Source organism: Setaria viridis, chromosome 9 (genome assembly GCF_005286985.2).
Source record: "Setaria viridis chromosome 9, Setaria_viridis_v4.0, whole genome shotgun sequence".
Lineage (NCBI taxonomy): Eukaryota > Viridiplantae > Streptophyta > Magnoliopsida > Poales > Poaceae > Setaria > Setaria viridis.
The window spans coordinates 48,568,601-48,585,307 of record NC_048271.2 but is presented as its reverse complement, the minus strand read 5'-3'; the positions used below and the strand labels follow the sequence as shown (position 1 = coordinate 48,585,307).

At 48.4% G+C, this 16,707-nt stretch overlaps 4 protein-coding genes across 4 annotated transcripts; all 4 read right to left on the bottom strand.

Annotated features, from left to right (window-relative positions):
• Window positions 1–2,251: 2,251 nt before the first annotated feature.
• On the bottom strand, window positions 2,252–3,352 carry LOC117835770 (uncharacterized). Its single transcript, XM_034715092.2, has one exon. The coding sequence runs from the start codon at window positions 2,950–2,952 to the stop codon at window positions 2,527–2,529; it is 426 nt and encodes a 141-aa protein (XP_034570983.2). The 5' UTR covers window positions 2,953–3,352; the 3' UTR covers window positions 2,252–2,526.
• Window positions 3,353–5,543: 2,191 nt separating this feature from the next.
• Window positions 5,544–9,661, bottom strand: LOC117835769 (uncharacterized). The gene has a single exon (XM_034715091.2). The coding sequence runs from the start codon at window positions 6,317–6,319 to the stop codon at window positions 5,684–5,686; it is 636 nt and encodes a 211-aa protein (XP_034570982.1). The 5' UTR covers window positions 6,320–9,661; the 3' UTR covers window positions 5,544–5,683.
• Window positions 9,662–9,808: 147 nt separating this feature from the next.
• On the bottom strand, window positions 9,809–11,031 carry LOC117836176 (uncharacterized). Its single transcript, XM_034715553.2, has 2 exons — window positions 10,455–11,031; window positions 9,809–10,345 (listed from the first exon to the last, which is right to left on the bottom strand). Exons 1-2 carry the CDS (start codon window positions 10,769–10,771, stop codon window positions 10,057–10,059), a joined length of 606 nt encoding a protein of 201 aa, XP_034571444.1. The 5' UTR covers window positions 10,772–11,031; the 3' UTR covers window positions 9,809–10,056.
• A 960-nt stretch (window positions 11,032–11,991) lies between these two features.
• Window positions 11,992–13,190, bottom strand: LOC117836175 (uncharacterized). The gene has a single exon (XM_034715552.2). It carries the CDS (start codon window positions 13,044–13,046, stop codon window positions 12,414–12,416), a length of 633 nt encoding a protein of 210 aa, XP_034571443.1. The 5' UTR covers window positions 13,047–13,190; the 3' UTR covers window positions 11,992–12,413.
• Window positions 13,191–16,707: the final 3,517 nt, after the last annotated feature.

Here is a 16,707-nt window from a genome sequence, read left to right as displayed (position 1 = left end):
TAATGAATCCTGTTCTTTGCATGCACTTCAGAAATCAGAATAGGTTTCATAATATAGTTTGCGCAAAAAACTTTTAAAATTCCAGTCATCCCAAAATTAGTAAAAAGGGAAGCTTTTGGTCAAATGTGCGGCGGTGAGCAAGAGCAAGTGAAGCGGGTGCGCTGCCTGCTGCAGGGCTCCAGAGCCCAAACGTGAAACGTGCACTGAAAAATAAGCTCCTTTCTGAGTGAACATGATCCAAAACAAACGCCAAAAAGACCAAAAACCCTCACTAAGTTTTGAAGTTCATTCATAGGTCTACAAGTTTATGTTTAAGCATGTGTTTGGATAGAGGGTTGAGGTGGGTTAGGATGGATTCGACTTAGATGAATCCATATTTGGTTGGAAAATCATGTGAGTTGGGTTGACCCAGAAGGGAATATATCCTTCAGATCCGGGTTGGAACGATTCCTCCGAATCGAGCGGATCGTTCCAACCCACTTCTCCTCCATTGGCTCCGTCTTCTTCGTCGGTTGGCGAGCGTGAGGAGGGTGGTGGTGCGGCTGGCCGGCGGGCAAGCTCCCGCTTTGGGTGGCGCATGGGTGGCGGGCAACCTCCGGCGGCGGGAGCAGCGGGCAAGCAGCAGGGCAAAGAAGAGGCGCGGCTGGCCGCGGGCCAACTCCGCCATGGGTGACCTCTGCGCGGGGAGGGTAGAGGCTCGGCCGGTGGTGAAGGGCCACCGGTGGGGGAGAACTGAGGCGAGGCAGGGGCAGCCTCAGGCGGCTGACAAGGAGCGGTGGGCTGGGGACCTCGCGGCAGCGTAAGGCAGGGCGCCCGGCGAGGAGCGGCAACGGAGGGCAGTGAGGGGCTCGGCCGGTCAGCGAGGAGCTGCGGGCTAGGCAGCTCGCGGCGCCCTCGACGCGTGACGGAGAAGATAAGCCCGAAATAGAAAAAAAAGAAAAATAGAGTAGATGACAGGTGGGATCCAAAATGACTCGTGGGGGCTTCCTGATGAACGTGGCTAACAGTGTCAAAAACGACGTCCATCTATCTCTTTCAACCCCTCTAATCAAATAGAAAACTGTAACGAATCCAACCCATTTAACCAAACACGAGACGGGTCGGATCTAACCTAATAGGGACGGTGCCAACCCATCCCATCCCCAAACCAAACACATGCTAAAACTCGCACAGTGTTGAAGATCTGTGGCCCCGAACCTTGGCCAATACTGAAAGGTTCAGAGTTAAGTTTTAGTGCAAGAACATCCATCTCAACTGGCCGACTTGTTTGGTGAATGTCGACCAAAATTGAATCTTAACTTCCGGGTCAACCCTTAAGCAAAATGTTAGATGGATTATAGGGCAACAACTTGTAGATAAAACTTAGGTTCAAAAGATCCATGGTTTGAAAAATATTTGGTTCTGAACTTTTGACAAATCCCGAGTTTCAGAGCTAGCCTGCAAAGTTCAGAAATTCAACTATTCAGAGCAATTCAATAATTTCTTAAACATATATCGTTAGATATTTTGGTAACTTAGTAAATACTTTGAAAAACAATTTAATACTTTCATAAACCCGTCAACAAAATTTGCCTTTTGAAAAACTCTTGAAACCTGACTCAAATGTTTTTTTTTCAAAAATATTGGCAGCAACATTTAGCGAATGTTCAAGAATACTGCATGCTACTAATTAACAATGTCCAAATTCAGTAGTGAATTTACTTGTGTTTTCAAAGTTATCCATCGCTTAGGAAGAACAGAAGAAGACATGATTCTATGTCTAATTATTCAAAGACTTAGCTTGATTGATATGAGTTGATTTCCTTGTTATGATTGATGATGGAAGAAAGAAATGTAAGAAAGTTTACCAATTGATTGATCCTTAGCCCGGGCATTATATTTTGTTATTTGCTAAAATCCCTCTTTTGGTGCGATAACCCACTGTGGAGGGCATTCGTCCAAATAAGGCAAATTCCAGTTTGATGTAATTTTTGACTAACATTGTTGCAGATACCTGACATGTTACCCCTCTCCTCACCCCATCGTAAGCGAAGCCAAAACCATTATTTGCTTTATCATGTATCATACGGGAACTACAAGCAATATATACATTCTTTTGTTTCGAACGAAGAAGACATACACTTTAGTACGAGCTCAGATAGCCAGTGCCTGAGAAGAAGTCCACTACTAAACCAGTGCCAAGGAAATAGCAAAAGTACCTTGAGGAAAATCCCCATGGGACATGTGGTGCTCGATCAATGAGACAAGGAAATAGCAAAACCAGATAAATTCCATGAACTCTTTTTTTTTTGTTACACTAATCTAACCACGCCAATCCATCTATAAATGCAGTACATCATCGCTCAAGCAAGGACAGAGTTTCAATCCACATCACACAGCTTGCACGTAAAATCTCACCACATAAAAATCTTACCTCGTGGCCATATTTTCCATCGAGCCCACTAGCTGAGAAAAGGCACAAACATCGCATCACCAATAAGCAAAGAAAAACTAAGAGAGGGTGGATGGTGACAAGAGATTTTTTTTTCAGCTGTCGCCGCTGCTGCAGCAGAACAGCTTCATGATGCGCGCGCGGTTCGCCCCACGGATGCCGCCGGTGCTGGTGATGAGCCAGGAGACGACGAGGACGGCGAGCCAGACGATGATGTCCACCGACAGGTGCGTCTTGGTCTGCGACACCGCGAAGGTGAGCAGCAGGCTGGAGTAGGCCACCGCGAACGACCACCGGACGTGGCGCGAGTCCGGGGCCATCCGCACGAGCAGGCTCAGCGTCATCACCATGGAGCTCGCGACCCCGACCCAGCTCGCGATCCGGAACACACAGTACCTCGGCCGGTGCAGGTCGCGCATGATGGGGTCGCCGGCGCGGTAGAGCACCCGCTTGCCGTCGTCGCTCCAGTCCTGCTGCCAGTAGCCGCCGGGGATGAAGGTGCCGAGCAGGTAGGCGAGCATCGTGATCAGCGTGGCCCCCACCAGCAGCGCGTTGGGGTCAAGGTCATGCCCCCCGCCGAGCTGCTGCTGGCTCACGGGCAGGCCCCGCGCCAGCGCCGTCGGCGGCGGCGGCGGCGGGTGCACAGCAACGTGGCCCGTCTCCCGGTTGCCGTTGCCCGGTGTGGGCGGAGCACTTGTGTGCAGGGGCGGCGGCGGCGGCTAGTGATCCATGGGCACACTACACTATTGAGTATTGATCAGGCGAAATGGCGCTGGGTGTGGTTCGAGTGAAGCGAACAAATGAGGGAACATATATACACACACATGCTACTCTAAGCCTGCCACTGGGGTATGAACAATAGGCGTATGCTACTCTCTCAGTGTCCCCAGCTCCCTACAGGTCAAGTCATTTTTTCCCCTACCCCGGTCGCTTTTGCCACTTGCGAAGGAACACGGTGCGCTGAAACGTTCAACTGCCACGCACCTCAAATAAGGCCACGCGAACACCTTCTCAGTACCCACGATTATAGGCAAATATCTTTGTGAAAATATAGTATTATATTAATGTTACAGAGTGTGCAAGAATCAACTGTAAATGCAGTTAAATCATCAACTGTCGTAACGAGCAGAGGTTCAGAAAATAAAAGGAAATAGTGAGCAGTCTTTACCTTGGCCTTGGTTTACCGGTTACCCATGCAAAGGTTGCTTCAGCTAGCTTACAGCAAGACGATGCACACTGGATCAGTTCACAAATAACAACACATGTAACCAAGATTCTTTGTATGACTCCTGAGAGTTGAGGATTTGAGACTGAATAAACCTAGTACCAATGGTGTGTCTCCCTAGCATTTCAGATAGTCTAAAGGGTCCATGCAGTGCTGGCGTAATCATGGATTGTTTGGTGTGTGATTGACCAAAGCGTAGGCTCAAGGACCTTCCAACCCTGCTGTACCGTTTACTATGAAGCTCGGTCTCCTCTTTAACTCTTTTATGGCTCTATCCTTTTGCAATTGCAACTACGCATCCATCAGTTGGTCTCCCTCCTTTCTCCTCCGAGACTGAACAGTGAACACATGTCGTGGAGATTAAGTATTAGCTATTGATATTATATATTGGCGGTGGTCTTAGGCTAATTCGTTGATGCAAACGGAACGAGGTTTCATGGGTTGGTGTGAGATGGAAAGGCAATGATTCCTTTGCTATGGCGGCTGCACCGTAGCTGCCAAGGCTAAGCTCCACCAGCATTCAGTCATCCAGGCCGAGCAAAGGTTTTCTTTGTTGTTTTCTTGTACTACTGTTCCTTTCCCAAAAAAGACACCCCTTTTCACTTTACTTAGTTTAGGAACAGAATAAAACAAAAACAACGTGGTGGAATATTGTTGAAATATTTTTCACTTCACTTTTCTTGAAATATTGTTACTTATAAACCTAGTTATTATCCTAGCTGTGGAACAGAAGAATATTTCAAGCAACCAAGGAATTGTAAAATCTGAAAAATTCTACGAAATTTTGTAGTTCTCATCAAAGTGGAGGAGGTGCAAATTTACGCCTAATATAATCATGCCGATTGCCGTGTATCTATATACATAGCGATGATTGTACTCGATTGCTCAGCCTACTTTGCACAGCTTTCATGCCAAGTTTCTTGTGTGCGACTTTTCTCATGGTTATGAATGACTTGCTTTGAGAGTTGTTCGGCTGAGTTCACCAGCTAATCCAGTTAATTGTTATCAACCATTGTATCAACACTGATACTCCCTCCCGAATTACTATTCGTTTTGACTTTTTTAAGATACATAACAAAATATGCACCTAGATATGTGTATCAACTTTTCTAACTGCTTGAAGTGCTATTGTTATTTCTAGTTAGAAATCTCCAGTTTCGTAGTTGTTCAGATAATGATCACGAGACTATTGCAGAAAGCGTGTCAACATATTTCATTTGGCACCTTGTTCAAGAATTTTTTAGAACCTGGCAACCATTCCCAAGTCTAGTTCAATAATATCTAAAATATGTCAACTATTTCTTACACATCTAGTTCAATAATTTTTCAGAACCAAAACACCCCTACCGCAGTTCTTTTTTATAAAGAGAGTCATTTAAATAACTTTTTTAATTAGAAAAGCTAGAAACAATTGTAAAATGCAAATTAGAAATTTAAAGCATTTCAAGAATATTTGATTGGTTCAACAAATTTTGAAAACCAAACGACAATCATGAAATCTACCTCAACAATCATGCAAATAGGTAAGGATAGTTGCTAGCTAACAATTCACAATATCCAGTTTTATTGAAATTACGTGTGCAGGAGTCCTGGAATGGAAGCGGGAAGCTTGCATGTGTCCATATGGCAAGTAGTACAACCAGGGCTCAAGTCTTCGACTTGATGTTGACGTCCGTATGTGCGAGGTCTCGTGTGTCTCTAATTTATTTTTAGGGTGTGTATGAGATGTATGGACACGGTGGTGTTGCGTGGTATGTGTTGATTGTGTGCGTCTCTAATTCCATTTCACACACCTCGCGAGTCAAATTTAGCCACAATATGTATGGATAATTGGATAAAAATTTACATTTAGTTACTCGAAAAAAAAATTACATTGAGTTCAGTGACTGAGAAAAGCCAATCAAACATCGCACTACCAATACGGAAGCAATTTAGTTTCAGTGCATGAGCCAGCTTCGGGACGAACCGTACACAAAAACTCAGATACAATATAATCATATAAAAAAAAGGAAAGATGTTTCTTTATTTCAGTTGCCGCGGTTGCCGCAGAAGATCGCCCAGATGACGCGCGCCCGGCTGTCCGGGTGGAGGCCGATGATGAGCCAGGTCAAGATGAGCACCGCGAGCCAGACGAGGATGTCCAGCGACAGGTTCGTCCTGGACTGCGACACGATGAAGGTGAGCACGAGGCTGGAGAAGGCCACGGAGAATGACCACAGCACGTGGCGCGAGTCCACGGCCATCCGCACGAGCAGGCTCAGCGTCATCACCATAGAGCTCGCGACCCCGACCCAGGTCGCGACCCTGAACACCCAGTACCTCGGCCGGTGCAGGTCGCGCATGATGGGGTCGCCGGCGAGGTGCACCACCCTGCCGTCGTCCCTCAACAGCGTGCCCTGCCAGTAGCCGCCGGGCATGCTGAGGCCGAGAACGTAGGCGAGCGCCGTGATCAGCGTGGCGACCACGAGCAGCGTGTTGGGGTCGTTGGCCGCCCAGCCGCCGCTCCTGTCCCTGTCGTCCGCCGGCGCGCCCCCGCCGAGCTGCTGTGCTGGCGCGCGCACGGGCAGGCCATGCGCCGGCGGGTACGCCGTGATGAGGCCCGTCTCCATGTTGCCCGGCGTCGGCGGCGCGCTGGCGTACATGAACGGATACTGATGGTCCATGGGCACACGACGAGCTAACAACAAAAGTTATTGGCAGATGTGCTTTGACCTGAAGGCTGAAGCTACCCGAGTCTTGTTGAGCTGTACGCTATGGGTTTCGATTCGAGTGTGAGGAGAACAGAGGATCCAAGGCACATATATACATACGCAGCTCCTTGTCTGTCTCGGTCAAGAGTCATTGTTTTCTGTCCCCTACCCTAGCGGCTTTTGCCACTTGTGTACCTTCTATTCTTCTGCACTCCTGCTGTACGATGTGAAGTACACTCTTAACACGCTGTGTGTCGAGATGTTCAACCTACCACGCACGCACCTCGGATAATGCATGGCACCCCGACATTGACTAGCAGACCAGTACCCACACTTATCAGCAAATACCTGGTGAAAATGCAGTAAGTGTTGCCAATGCCTGAGAATCCAACGTAATTGCACCGAAATGATTAACTAACACAGCATTGTTAGAATTCTATCATTCAAGTGGTAGTTTTTGCAGATCTAGGCTTAGCACACACACGGTGCTAAATTATATGGCTATTTCTTTGTTAACTTTTGCACTGGTTCATCTAGTTTATTCTGGTACCATCACTTTACTATATTTTGACTCATGGGCCAACGACTAAATGTATTATCATTATTTCTCGAATTTCTGCAAAAATCCGTGTGTCACGAGTTAAAAAATCACGAACATTATAATACATCAAAATTCAGCCCTAAACGAACTATGATACAAGACTAAATGTACCATAACCAAACCTGCTCTTTTGTAACAAAATTCACATCATCAAATCATGAATACTACAATAATAATAAATGCTCGTGGTTCTCCAGCACATTACGTTTTTCAGACTCATGGAAGAATTGCTCTGCCGCATTAGAGTCGAAGACTAGGGTTGCTCACATGCTCTTTAGGGTGTGTGTGCGTGCGCGCGCTGCTTGCTCCGTTTCACTACGTGAGCTTGCTCCGCGATGTTGTAATTTAAATGTTTCCCTTCTTAATACAATGACGCGCAACTCTCCTGCGTACTGGAGACAAAAAAAAGACTAAGGTTGCTGGTTACCCTACAATTTTTTTTCATCCAGGCAAGGTCATATCAATTTTGTTTTTGAATGAAAGATGAAGGTCATATCAAATGAGGCACAGGTAGCCTACAAATTAAATCAGCAACACAGAGACTGACTCGTTGTAGATGACTCCTGAGCCTTGGGGAGTTGAGATTGAATAGCTCTAGTAGCAATGGTGTGTGTCCCTACTCCCTAGCATTGCAGATATGAATATTCTGGCCTGAGGGGTGCAGTGCGAGTGTACTCATGTTGGTTTGGCGTGTGATTGACCGAAGGTGGACTCGGGGTCTCGGGCTGTCCCACCCCGTACCGTTTAGGCGTTTACTATGACTTACCGTTAGGTCTTCTTTGGCTTTATTTATGCTCATGGAGTCATGGAATCATGCATCCATGCTTTACTAGCTGATGTCCCCTCGAGACTTATTTCCCCCCGCTCTCCTACCATACCAGAACAGAAACATAATTTTTAGACATCTAATCACACTACATGTTTGGTCCCACACGGTTCTGTTATGGCCCTAATAATCCCTGTTTTTTTGAAATAAAAATAATCCCCAAATTTACCACAAAAGAAACTAGGCAGCTTCGGTTCTCATTCTCTAGTCTTTTGGATTGTATCTAATTTTTGGTTTCTACAGTGTATCTGTACATTTGCTTTAACTGAATTGATATGCTACCTCAAAAAAATCTCAAATAAAAAAAATCCTTTGAAAACAGGCGAATTGGCCATCTTCGTGAACTTGCATGTTGTGGTCTCCGCCAAGTTCGAGCAGTCGAATCCAGACCGAATTCTATAAAAAGCCCTCGTTTTATTTCAAAACATGTATATTTAAAAAGGCCTCGTACCTGTGGGCCGCTTTGGCAGCATGGACCTTGGGCTGGCTAGGTCTCCGAGCTAGCGGGCTGTTGCGTCTTTCACCTGGGCCACAACAACAGTAACGTAACGGCGCGAACTCTCTGACTTTCCGGAATCCTATCCATCTTCCGGAAGATGGGAAAGCCCATTCACCTTCCAGTGTTTAAGGGTGTAGACTTTTGGATCTGCTTTTGTTTTATGAAGTCAAAAACTAACCAAAAAGTAAAAAAGCTACACGTGCTTTTGCCTAAAATCTGCTTTTACTCTAGTACAAAACCAAAAGTACATTCCCTCCTGCTTTCAAGTGCTTTTGGGGTAAAAAATTTCCACCTGTCACTGGTCATGAAGTACCGTTTCGTTTACTTCTAGATCTATTTCTCTCCTGCGGAACAGTCCGCTCCGTTTACTCCTAGATCTATTTCTCTCTCGCGGAATAGTCCGCACCTCCCCTGCACAGGCATCGTTCGCCTCCTCCAGCTGTCCCCGGCGGTTTGCCGCCTGCCGTCCCCAGCCGCCGATTGGCTGTTCGCCGCCCCTTGTCGCTAGCCCGCCACCCTCGGACGCCCGTCGCGGCTGGCCGCTCGCCGCACCCCGCCTCCGGATGCCGCTCACCGCTGCATGCCGCCCGTCGCACCCCGCCCACCGCCGGACGTGGGCGCCGCTGACACCGGCGTGGGCTCTGCTTGGGGTGGACTGTGCAGCTAGAGGAAGACTCGTCAGTGAGAGAGGGGGAGAGTTGAGTGGAGTGGACTGTGGATGACATGTAGGATCCATTCGACAGTTTATTCAAAGCCACAGCTGCTCTAACCAAATGGTCTGCTACTTTTACCACAGTTATTTTTCCACAACTGCTTTTCTACCGGGTAGAGCTCACAACAGCTTTTTCAAAAATCACGGTCCAACTAAACACACGCTGGGATTGTACGGCCGCTGTGGGCCGCACGATCTCCTTCTTTCCTCATCGCCTCCCGCCTCCCTCTCCACTTCCACGCACCGCCGCCGCTGGGGTCCGAGGTCGGGGGGAGAGGAAGTCGGGCGGTGGGGAGGGTGGTGGGCGGGAGCGACCGGCGGCGAGGTCGCCGCCGGGAGCTGGCGGTGGGCGAGGCCGGTGGGGGTGGGGGACGGGTGGTGGAATTTAGGGTTGGGGTTTCCTGGGCTCCAATGGCCACCGGACCTAGAGAAGGGAGGAGGTCGGGGGAGGCTGCAGGCCCGGCAGTGGTGGCGGTTCGGCCGGCGGCGGAGGTGAGGCGGCACGGGAGCGCCGCTGGCCGGGCAGGGCAGGAACTCCTTTGGGCGGTGGCTGGCGGCGGGCGCGAAAAGAAGGTTCAGATTAGGATGGGTGGGGTGGAGGGCGGCGGTGGAGAGCGGGCGGGCGGGCGGCGCGGCGGCGGGGCAGCCACCGGCCGGGAAGGAGGACGAAGGGGCAGGGGTGGGGAGAGTCGGGGAAGAAGGTGTGGAAGAAGATGAGAAGCTACTGGACCTAGTGGGCTTTAAAGATCATCTGCTTATCCATCCTCCACAAGACGTATAGGAGCCCCCTGACTTTCCTTATGAACAGCTCAGATCCCTGAGGATGTGAAACGATCGATGTATAAATGTTTTCTGTTCCCATTTCCTATTTTCCATGCGAATCCTGATTTTTCTACAGAAAATTCCCCAATTTCCCCAATCCTAGAGCTCACTTTCAGACATACTACCGGCAGAGCCTAACAATGGCATTGCCAATGTTCATGCTATCCCCAAATCAGAAATCAAGAGGAGGAGAAACTACGATAAAATCGCGGTGGCAATCTAGTCGACCTCAATGAGGGACCCGTGCAGGTCAGTTGTCGCCGGCGCAACAGAAGAGGCGGACGATGCGCGCCCGGTGCTCCGTCCGGACGCTGATCATGAGCCAGAGGAATGCGGTGACGGCCACCCAGATGAGGATGTCCAGCGAGATGTGCGTCTTGGGCTGCGACAACCGGAAGGTGAGCACGAGGCTGGCGTAGGCCACCGCGAACGACCACCGGACGTGGCGCGAGTCCACGGGCATCCGCACCAGCAGGCTCAGCGTCATCAGCATCGACCCCGCGAACCCCATCCAGCTCGCCACCATGAACACCCAGTACCTGCGCATGCAACCCCGTGCGCCGGTGCGCGTCAGGAACTCAGGAGGCGGCGGTGCTGCAACCGATCGATTACTGGGCCAAGAAATAAGCACGCGTGTCTTTTACCAACCTCTGGGGGTGCAGGTCGCGCATGACGGGGTCGCCGGCGGTGTGCGGCCGCTTGCCGTCCACCGGGAGCTGCGTGTCCTGCCAGTACCCGCCGGGGATGCTGCTCCCGAGCTGGTACGTGAGCGTGGTGATGAGCGTCGCCACCACCAGCAGCGTGTTGGCGTCGTTGCCCGCCCAGTTGTTGGCCGCCGCCGGGCGCTGCTGCTGGTGGTTCGCCGTCGCGCGCACGTGCCCGTGCGGCTGCGGCGCCTCCATCATCGGCGGCGGCGGCAGCGGGTACATGGGGTCCTCGCCCATCCCCGCGCCACCGCCGTTCATGACGGTGAGCTCCGATCCGGCCCGAAGAAGCTCGGATGTATCGGCTTGCTTTGTGAATTGTGGTGTGGGGACTGGGGAGATCGGGGTGACGACGCGTCGACGCGTCAACGTGTTCCTTTTATGGCTCGCCGGGTCGTCGAGGCGGCCGGCTCGAGCGGCCTCGTCGTCTGGGGTACATGACCTACAAGTAACTGTCTACAGGCCGCGGCGGCACTCAGTGCCATCTGACGCCGGATACGCTCTCATTTAGGAAGGAATCAGAAGTTCCAACCCCCTCCTCTCTGGCCTTTTGGCTGGAATTCAGTTGAGTTCAAGGCTTCAGGATTATCTTAGCAAGCAGGCAAGATGATCATTTAATGCCTCACGACGGTTTCAGAATGCAGATCAGACGGTTGAGTGTTCCAGATCTCTTCGTCATCGCAAGTGACAAGTACGAGGACGGGGCAACGGACACGAGCCTCTTTGCAGATGGAGATCAAACGGTGCAAGCCACGGTGACGTAGTAGGGTTCATGCATTTGTTTTGGTAGTGTCTCACTCAACGCGGCCGCGCCGGGCTGCAATCGCTGTTGGAGGCGAAGGTGATGCAAGGATTCTTGAATCTTGTTGACTTTTCAATTGGCTCCGCCCAATTGGTTCCTAGACATGTGACAAGGGGCATACTCACGGTAGCCTAGATGAGCGCGTGTCATCGTCATCGTTTTTTTAAAAAAAGAGGGGCTTCATTTCTATCCAAGCTTCTACATTTTGAAACATATTGAAAAAACATGTAGAATGTCTGAGGTGGGATACCCAAACCAAGGAAGAAGAGACAAATGAACAATGGCCAATCCTCTCCGATCGTCAGTCCGTCAGACGTCAATGGGATGGGTCATCCATGGCTGCTTTGTCGCCATGTCTGCAAGTGGCGCAATAGCGCGTTGCACACTTGACTTTGACACGGGGCGTCAAGTACAGCATACCAGCACACTAGCAGTGCAATCTTTCATCTCACTGTGACCAGCAAATGGTCTTTTCTTAATCTCATTTTACCTTTTTTGTACTGTAGCAAAATGATTGAGAGGGGGATAACATCATCTGTTTATAACCTACTCAAACTTTCGTGATCAAACTCTTGAGTCTGGGAACGCTCTTGTTTTTCTACTTGGAAGTTCATTTTCTGCGGAATCTTTTGAAAGTGATATTTGACAGAATCAGCCACACATCAAAACTCTGAGAAAATGGAACAACAAGGACAAACGGTTTATGCTCAAGAAAAAAGAACCAGTCGTCAACTAACCAAGGTCCAAGCCAAGGAGTAGCAAAACCAAAGAATCTCCAAGAGGACGCTTGATCGTACCTTTCAAAAAAAAAAAGGACGCTTGATCGACTAATTTCACCAGTCATCTTTGCACGGCACATTTGTCCACCTCTCTTTGCGATTCCTCTCACACTATCATGGTTAATTTACACTGAGGGTTTATTCATCTCGGTTCATCATTACCTGAGAAAACCCAGCTGATCAGCAACAATCGATTGCATTTGCATCACCAAAATATGCAACTACTAATCATGCCACCACCCGTACGTCAAGGTGAATAACAAGAAGGAACAAGGAAGGCAAGATGTCTAGCGAGAGAACACGACGAGATGGTTGGCTAGCTTCAGGCTTGGCGTCCGCTGCAGCAGAGGTCCTGGATGACGCGCGCGCGGCGGTCGGGGTGGAGGCTGATGACGATCCAGAGGAAGGCGAGGACGGCGAGCCAGACTATGATGTCCACCGACAGGTGCGTCTTAGGCTGGGACACCACGAAGGTGAGCACGAGGCTGGAGTAGGCCACCGCGAACGACCACCGGACGTGGCGCGAGCCCACGGGCATCCGCACCAGCAGGCTCAGCGTCATCGCCATGGAGCTCGCGAATCCCACCCAGCTCGCCCCCATGAACACCCAGTACCTCGGCCGGTGCAGGTCGCGCATGATGGGGTCGCCGGCGCGGTACATCACCGGCTTGCCGTCGCGGCCGACGACGCCGGCCGTATCCTGCTGCCAGTACCCGCCGGGGATGCTGGTGCCGAGCTGGTAGGTGAGCGTCGTGATCAGCGCCGCCACCACCAGCAGCGTGTTGGCGTCGTTGCCCACCCAGCTGTTGGGCCCGGCCCCGCCGAGCTGCTGCTGGTTCGCGGACTGGCCGTGGGTCGTCGGCAGCGGCGGGTACACACCGCCGCCGGCGGCGGCGTGGCCCGTCTCCAGGTTGAAAGGCGCCGTGTTTGGGTGGACGCGAGGCTGCTGCTCCATTGCGGCACGTACGCGGGCTAACGATCTGGCGAGGAATTAGCGAGGTGTCGGCAGATGGAGTTGATGGAAGCTGAGCTTGGCGTTGGAAATTTTTGGAAGCAAAATGTTGGATGCGAGGCAGCGAGGGAAGCAAAATGTTGGATCCAAGGTCTTTATGCAACTCTCCTGGTGCTCATTGCTCCAGGTCAAGTCAATGCATTTTGTCCCGTCCTCCAACCGCGTTATGTGACACTTGGATCCTCTCATTTCTGAGTACACTGCAGTGTCTGTGTTGAAACGTTCAACGTAGTACCTCAAGTATAATGCCACGCCCACGTTGCCCTGGTACCCAAGAACAGTAACTATCCGGTAAAAATATTCCTAAAATAAAAAGGGGACAAAATCAGTGAAACTGTCCAAATTTTTTGAAGATATAAAGAAACCCCATGTAAATGTACTAGAATATTTGTCAAAGACAAATCAGAGCTAGGCTTTTTTTTTTTTTGAAAATAAGCAGGAGCACTGGTGATTCATTTAAAGAGAAAGAAGCAAGTCTAGATTACAAAGATGTTCCGGTTACACAGGTCCATTAAGCCATTAAGGCCTTGTTTGGGAGGAGGGGCTAAAATTTAGCCTTGACTAAAGTTTAACCCACTCAAATGAAGGGGTTAAAATTTAGCACCTAAGGTGTTTGGGTGGAAGGCTAAAATTTAGCACCTAATAAGCAAAATGACTCCCACACCTCCTCCTTCCCTCCTCCCGCGCTGCCCCTCCCGCCTGCGTCTCGCCCGCGCTGCCCCTCCCGCCTGCGCGCGCCCACGCTGCCCTCTGCATGCATGCGCGCGCTGTGCTGGCCCTCCTTGCATGCATGAATGCGCTACGCTGGCCCTCCTTACAAGCCCTCCGTTCTCCTCTCTTGCACTGCATGCATCCATGCCTCCGTTCTCCTCTCTTCTAGGCATTGCATGCATGCCTCCTTTTCTTCTTGATTCTTCTCCTCTCTCTTCTTGTATTTCTCTTTCACTCTTACGATAGTGCATGAGAAGGGAATATTATGTCTATTACAATGTCCAATAACTCCAAAATTAAACTAAAAATACATTATCATTACAACATTGAAATCAATTTTTTATAACCTATTGTACAAGGCATGAGCTATTTCATCTCGAAATGCATTCATGTTGCTATCTTCATCTCCTCCTTGGGTACTTGTCCTATCTCCTCCACGGTTTGAAGTTCCGGGCATTGGAATAAAATTTTCATCACAATCGTACAAATCAAATTCCCTATCGGCAATACCATTCTCTCGAATAAAATTGTGAATTGCCATGCATGCCACAATAATTTTGCTTTGCTTGTGCATTGGAAAACTTGGTATACCCAACAGTATCCTCCACTTCATCTTCAAAACTTCAAAGGACCTCTCGATAACATTTCTAAGGGATGAATGTGCATAATTAAAGGTCTCTTGCATACCTTTGGGTATTGGACCATTACAAAACTCCGGTAGATGGTACTTTGTACCCTTGTAAGGTGCTAGGTAACCGGGATGAAGGCAAAACTTGCCTACAAATGAAGGCAAACTTGTTAGGTAAAAGAACTAGACAACATATAAGGACAAATGTAAAGACTATCGTATAGAAACTAGTGTACCTGTAGGAGGATGTGGAAACTTGTCACCGTATTTTTCTATGGCATCACTGAACACTCTCATATCATGGACCGATCCAGGCCATCCACTAACAACAAATGTAAACCTCATGTCGAAGTCACAAATAGCTAGCACATTCTGTGTGGTATACCCATGTCTCCCTGTATATTGCATCACCTTATCACTTGGCACCACAACTGGAACATGTGTGCCATCTATAGCTCTTATACAGTTGTTGAAATATGGAGCAAACCGAGGATTTAGTAATCTTTTGTGCACCGTCTTAAATTGAGGATCGAGTGGCCTAATATTATCTACTGCTAGCTTAAGAACAGTGCATAACACTTTGTCGAACGTACGGCTTATTGTCTCCAACGACCTCACAAATCGATCCTCAACTTGCCTAAGTGACTGCGGTGCACCAAGTATCCATAGGAACATTCCTAAAGCCTCCACTGTTGACATATCTTGAGTCCCTCTCAAACCATAGGAGTCAACCAATAAATCATGAATTTGATGAAATAATGGGCAACTCATCCTAAACATGTTATAACAAGAGGTCGTATTTGACAGTTTTTCATTTACCCATTCAATGCCCGTCACTGTTGCAACCCTCCTTGGAGCTTTGTGTATGTAAGATTCATAGTACATACCGAGGGTTAACATCATACTGGCGAACTCCCGATTCCTCTTACGACAGTGCATTATGAGCTCCATAGTTTCATCTTCACTAGATAATTCTTCCATAATATGATTATCCTCATCATCACTTGAAAACTCAGTTGAAGAATTAGCATCCTAAATCATAAACAATGCAAAAGGTTAGTACTATTAGATAGTACCACTATTCATTTTGTTCAAACAACTCAGTTCAAAGACATCACAACTATCTCAGAACTTAACATTACACTGCAATGTGTTCATCATTATATAACTGTTTACCAACCATCTTGTTTTGGTTTCATACTTTGATTATCATTATAAAACCATCTCAAAACTTAACCAAGTTTGAAACGAAATAAGCAATGAAATAAAAGTTTGCCGTAATCCTAAATCAGTCACACTATTTATTTTATTCAAACAACTCAGTTCAAAGACAGTTCTGGCACAGTTCAAACACACTAAGATAGCAAAGTAGCAAACAACTCAGTTCAACAGGCCCTAAACTAATACATCTTGTGTTCCTCGCACCATCTCCTTAAGAAAATCAGCCTAGCTTCAGGACTTGGGATATTGCATAAGAACTCTCTGTGCATTCCATCTTTAAAAATGTTCAAGCAAGCATAGTACTCAAGACTATCAGGAGCAGCACCACATTCTAAGGCCAATTCTTGACACTTCTTCAACTCTGCTCTTTCCTTCATCTCCTTGGTAGCTTTCTCGTCCACCTTCTTCTTCAATATCTTGTGGTGCATAGCATCAGATTCAACCCATTTATTCAACATCTTGTCCATAACCTGAACTATAGGGCTCTTGGACTTCTTTCCAGGACTTGTGGCAGTGGACCTAGTGCTAGTACTACTAACCCTCTTCCTGCTATTAGTACTAATTGGGCTGTCATCACAATCAAAAGGGAACCCCTGTTCTCCAGGAAGTTCTTCATCTTCTTCTCCAGGTTCTCCAGGAAGTTCTTCATCTTCTTCTCCAGGTTCTTTATCTTCTGCTCCAGGTATGAAGGAGGTAGACCCATCTACTACAACCTCATGGAATATCTCCTCTAGCTGATCCATATACTCTGGAACACCATATTTGAATTTTTTACATTCTGATTTGGAACCCTGCAAAACAAATACAATGTTGAGGTTACAAAACTTCATAAGACAGGAGGTTACACAACACTAAAATGGGACTTACCTTTGTGTTTTTCTCCCACCACCAATCTGGAGCTGTCACAGTACCATTTGAAGCCCTACCCAAGCCACTTTCTGTCTGCAAGCCCCTCCAGAAGGTGTACAATGTTTTCAATCCATGTAGCCTATTCCTGAACTGCCTCCTTTCATGTTTCAATCCAGTTGCAGGAAAATATTTTTC

Coding starts and splice junctions, on each gene's coding strand:
- LOC117835770 (XM_034715092.2), bottom strand. CDS start 2,952: ATGCTCGCCTACCTGCTCGGCACCTTCATCCCCGGCGGCTACTGGCAG.
- LOC117835769 (XM_034715091.2), bottom strand. CDS start 6,319: ATGGACCATCAGTATCCGTTCATGTACGCCAGCGCGCCGCCGACGCCG.
- LOC117836176 (XM_034715553.2), bottom strand. CDS start 10,771: ATGAACGGCGGTGGCGCGGGGATGGGCGAGGACCCCATGTACCCGCTG. Junction 10,346..10,454: donor CGCGACCTGCACCCCCAGAG/GTTGGTAAAAGA, acceptor TTGCATGCGCAG/GTACTGGGTGTTCATGGTGG.
- LOC117836175 (XM_034715552.2), bottom strand. CDS start 13,046: ATGGAGCAGCAGCCTCGCGTCCACCCAAACACGGCGCCTTTCAACCTG.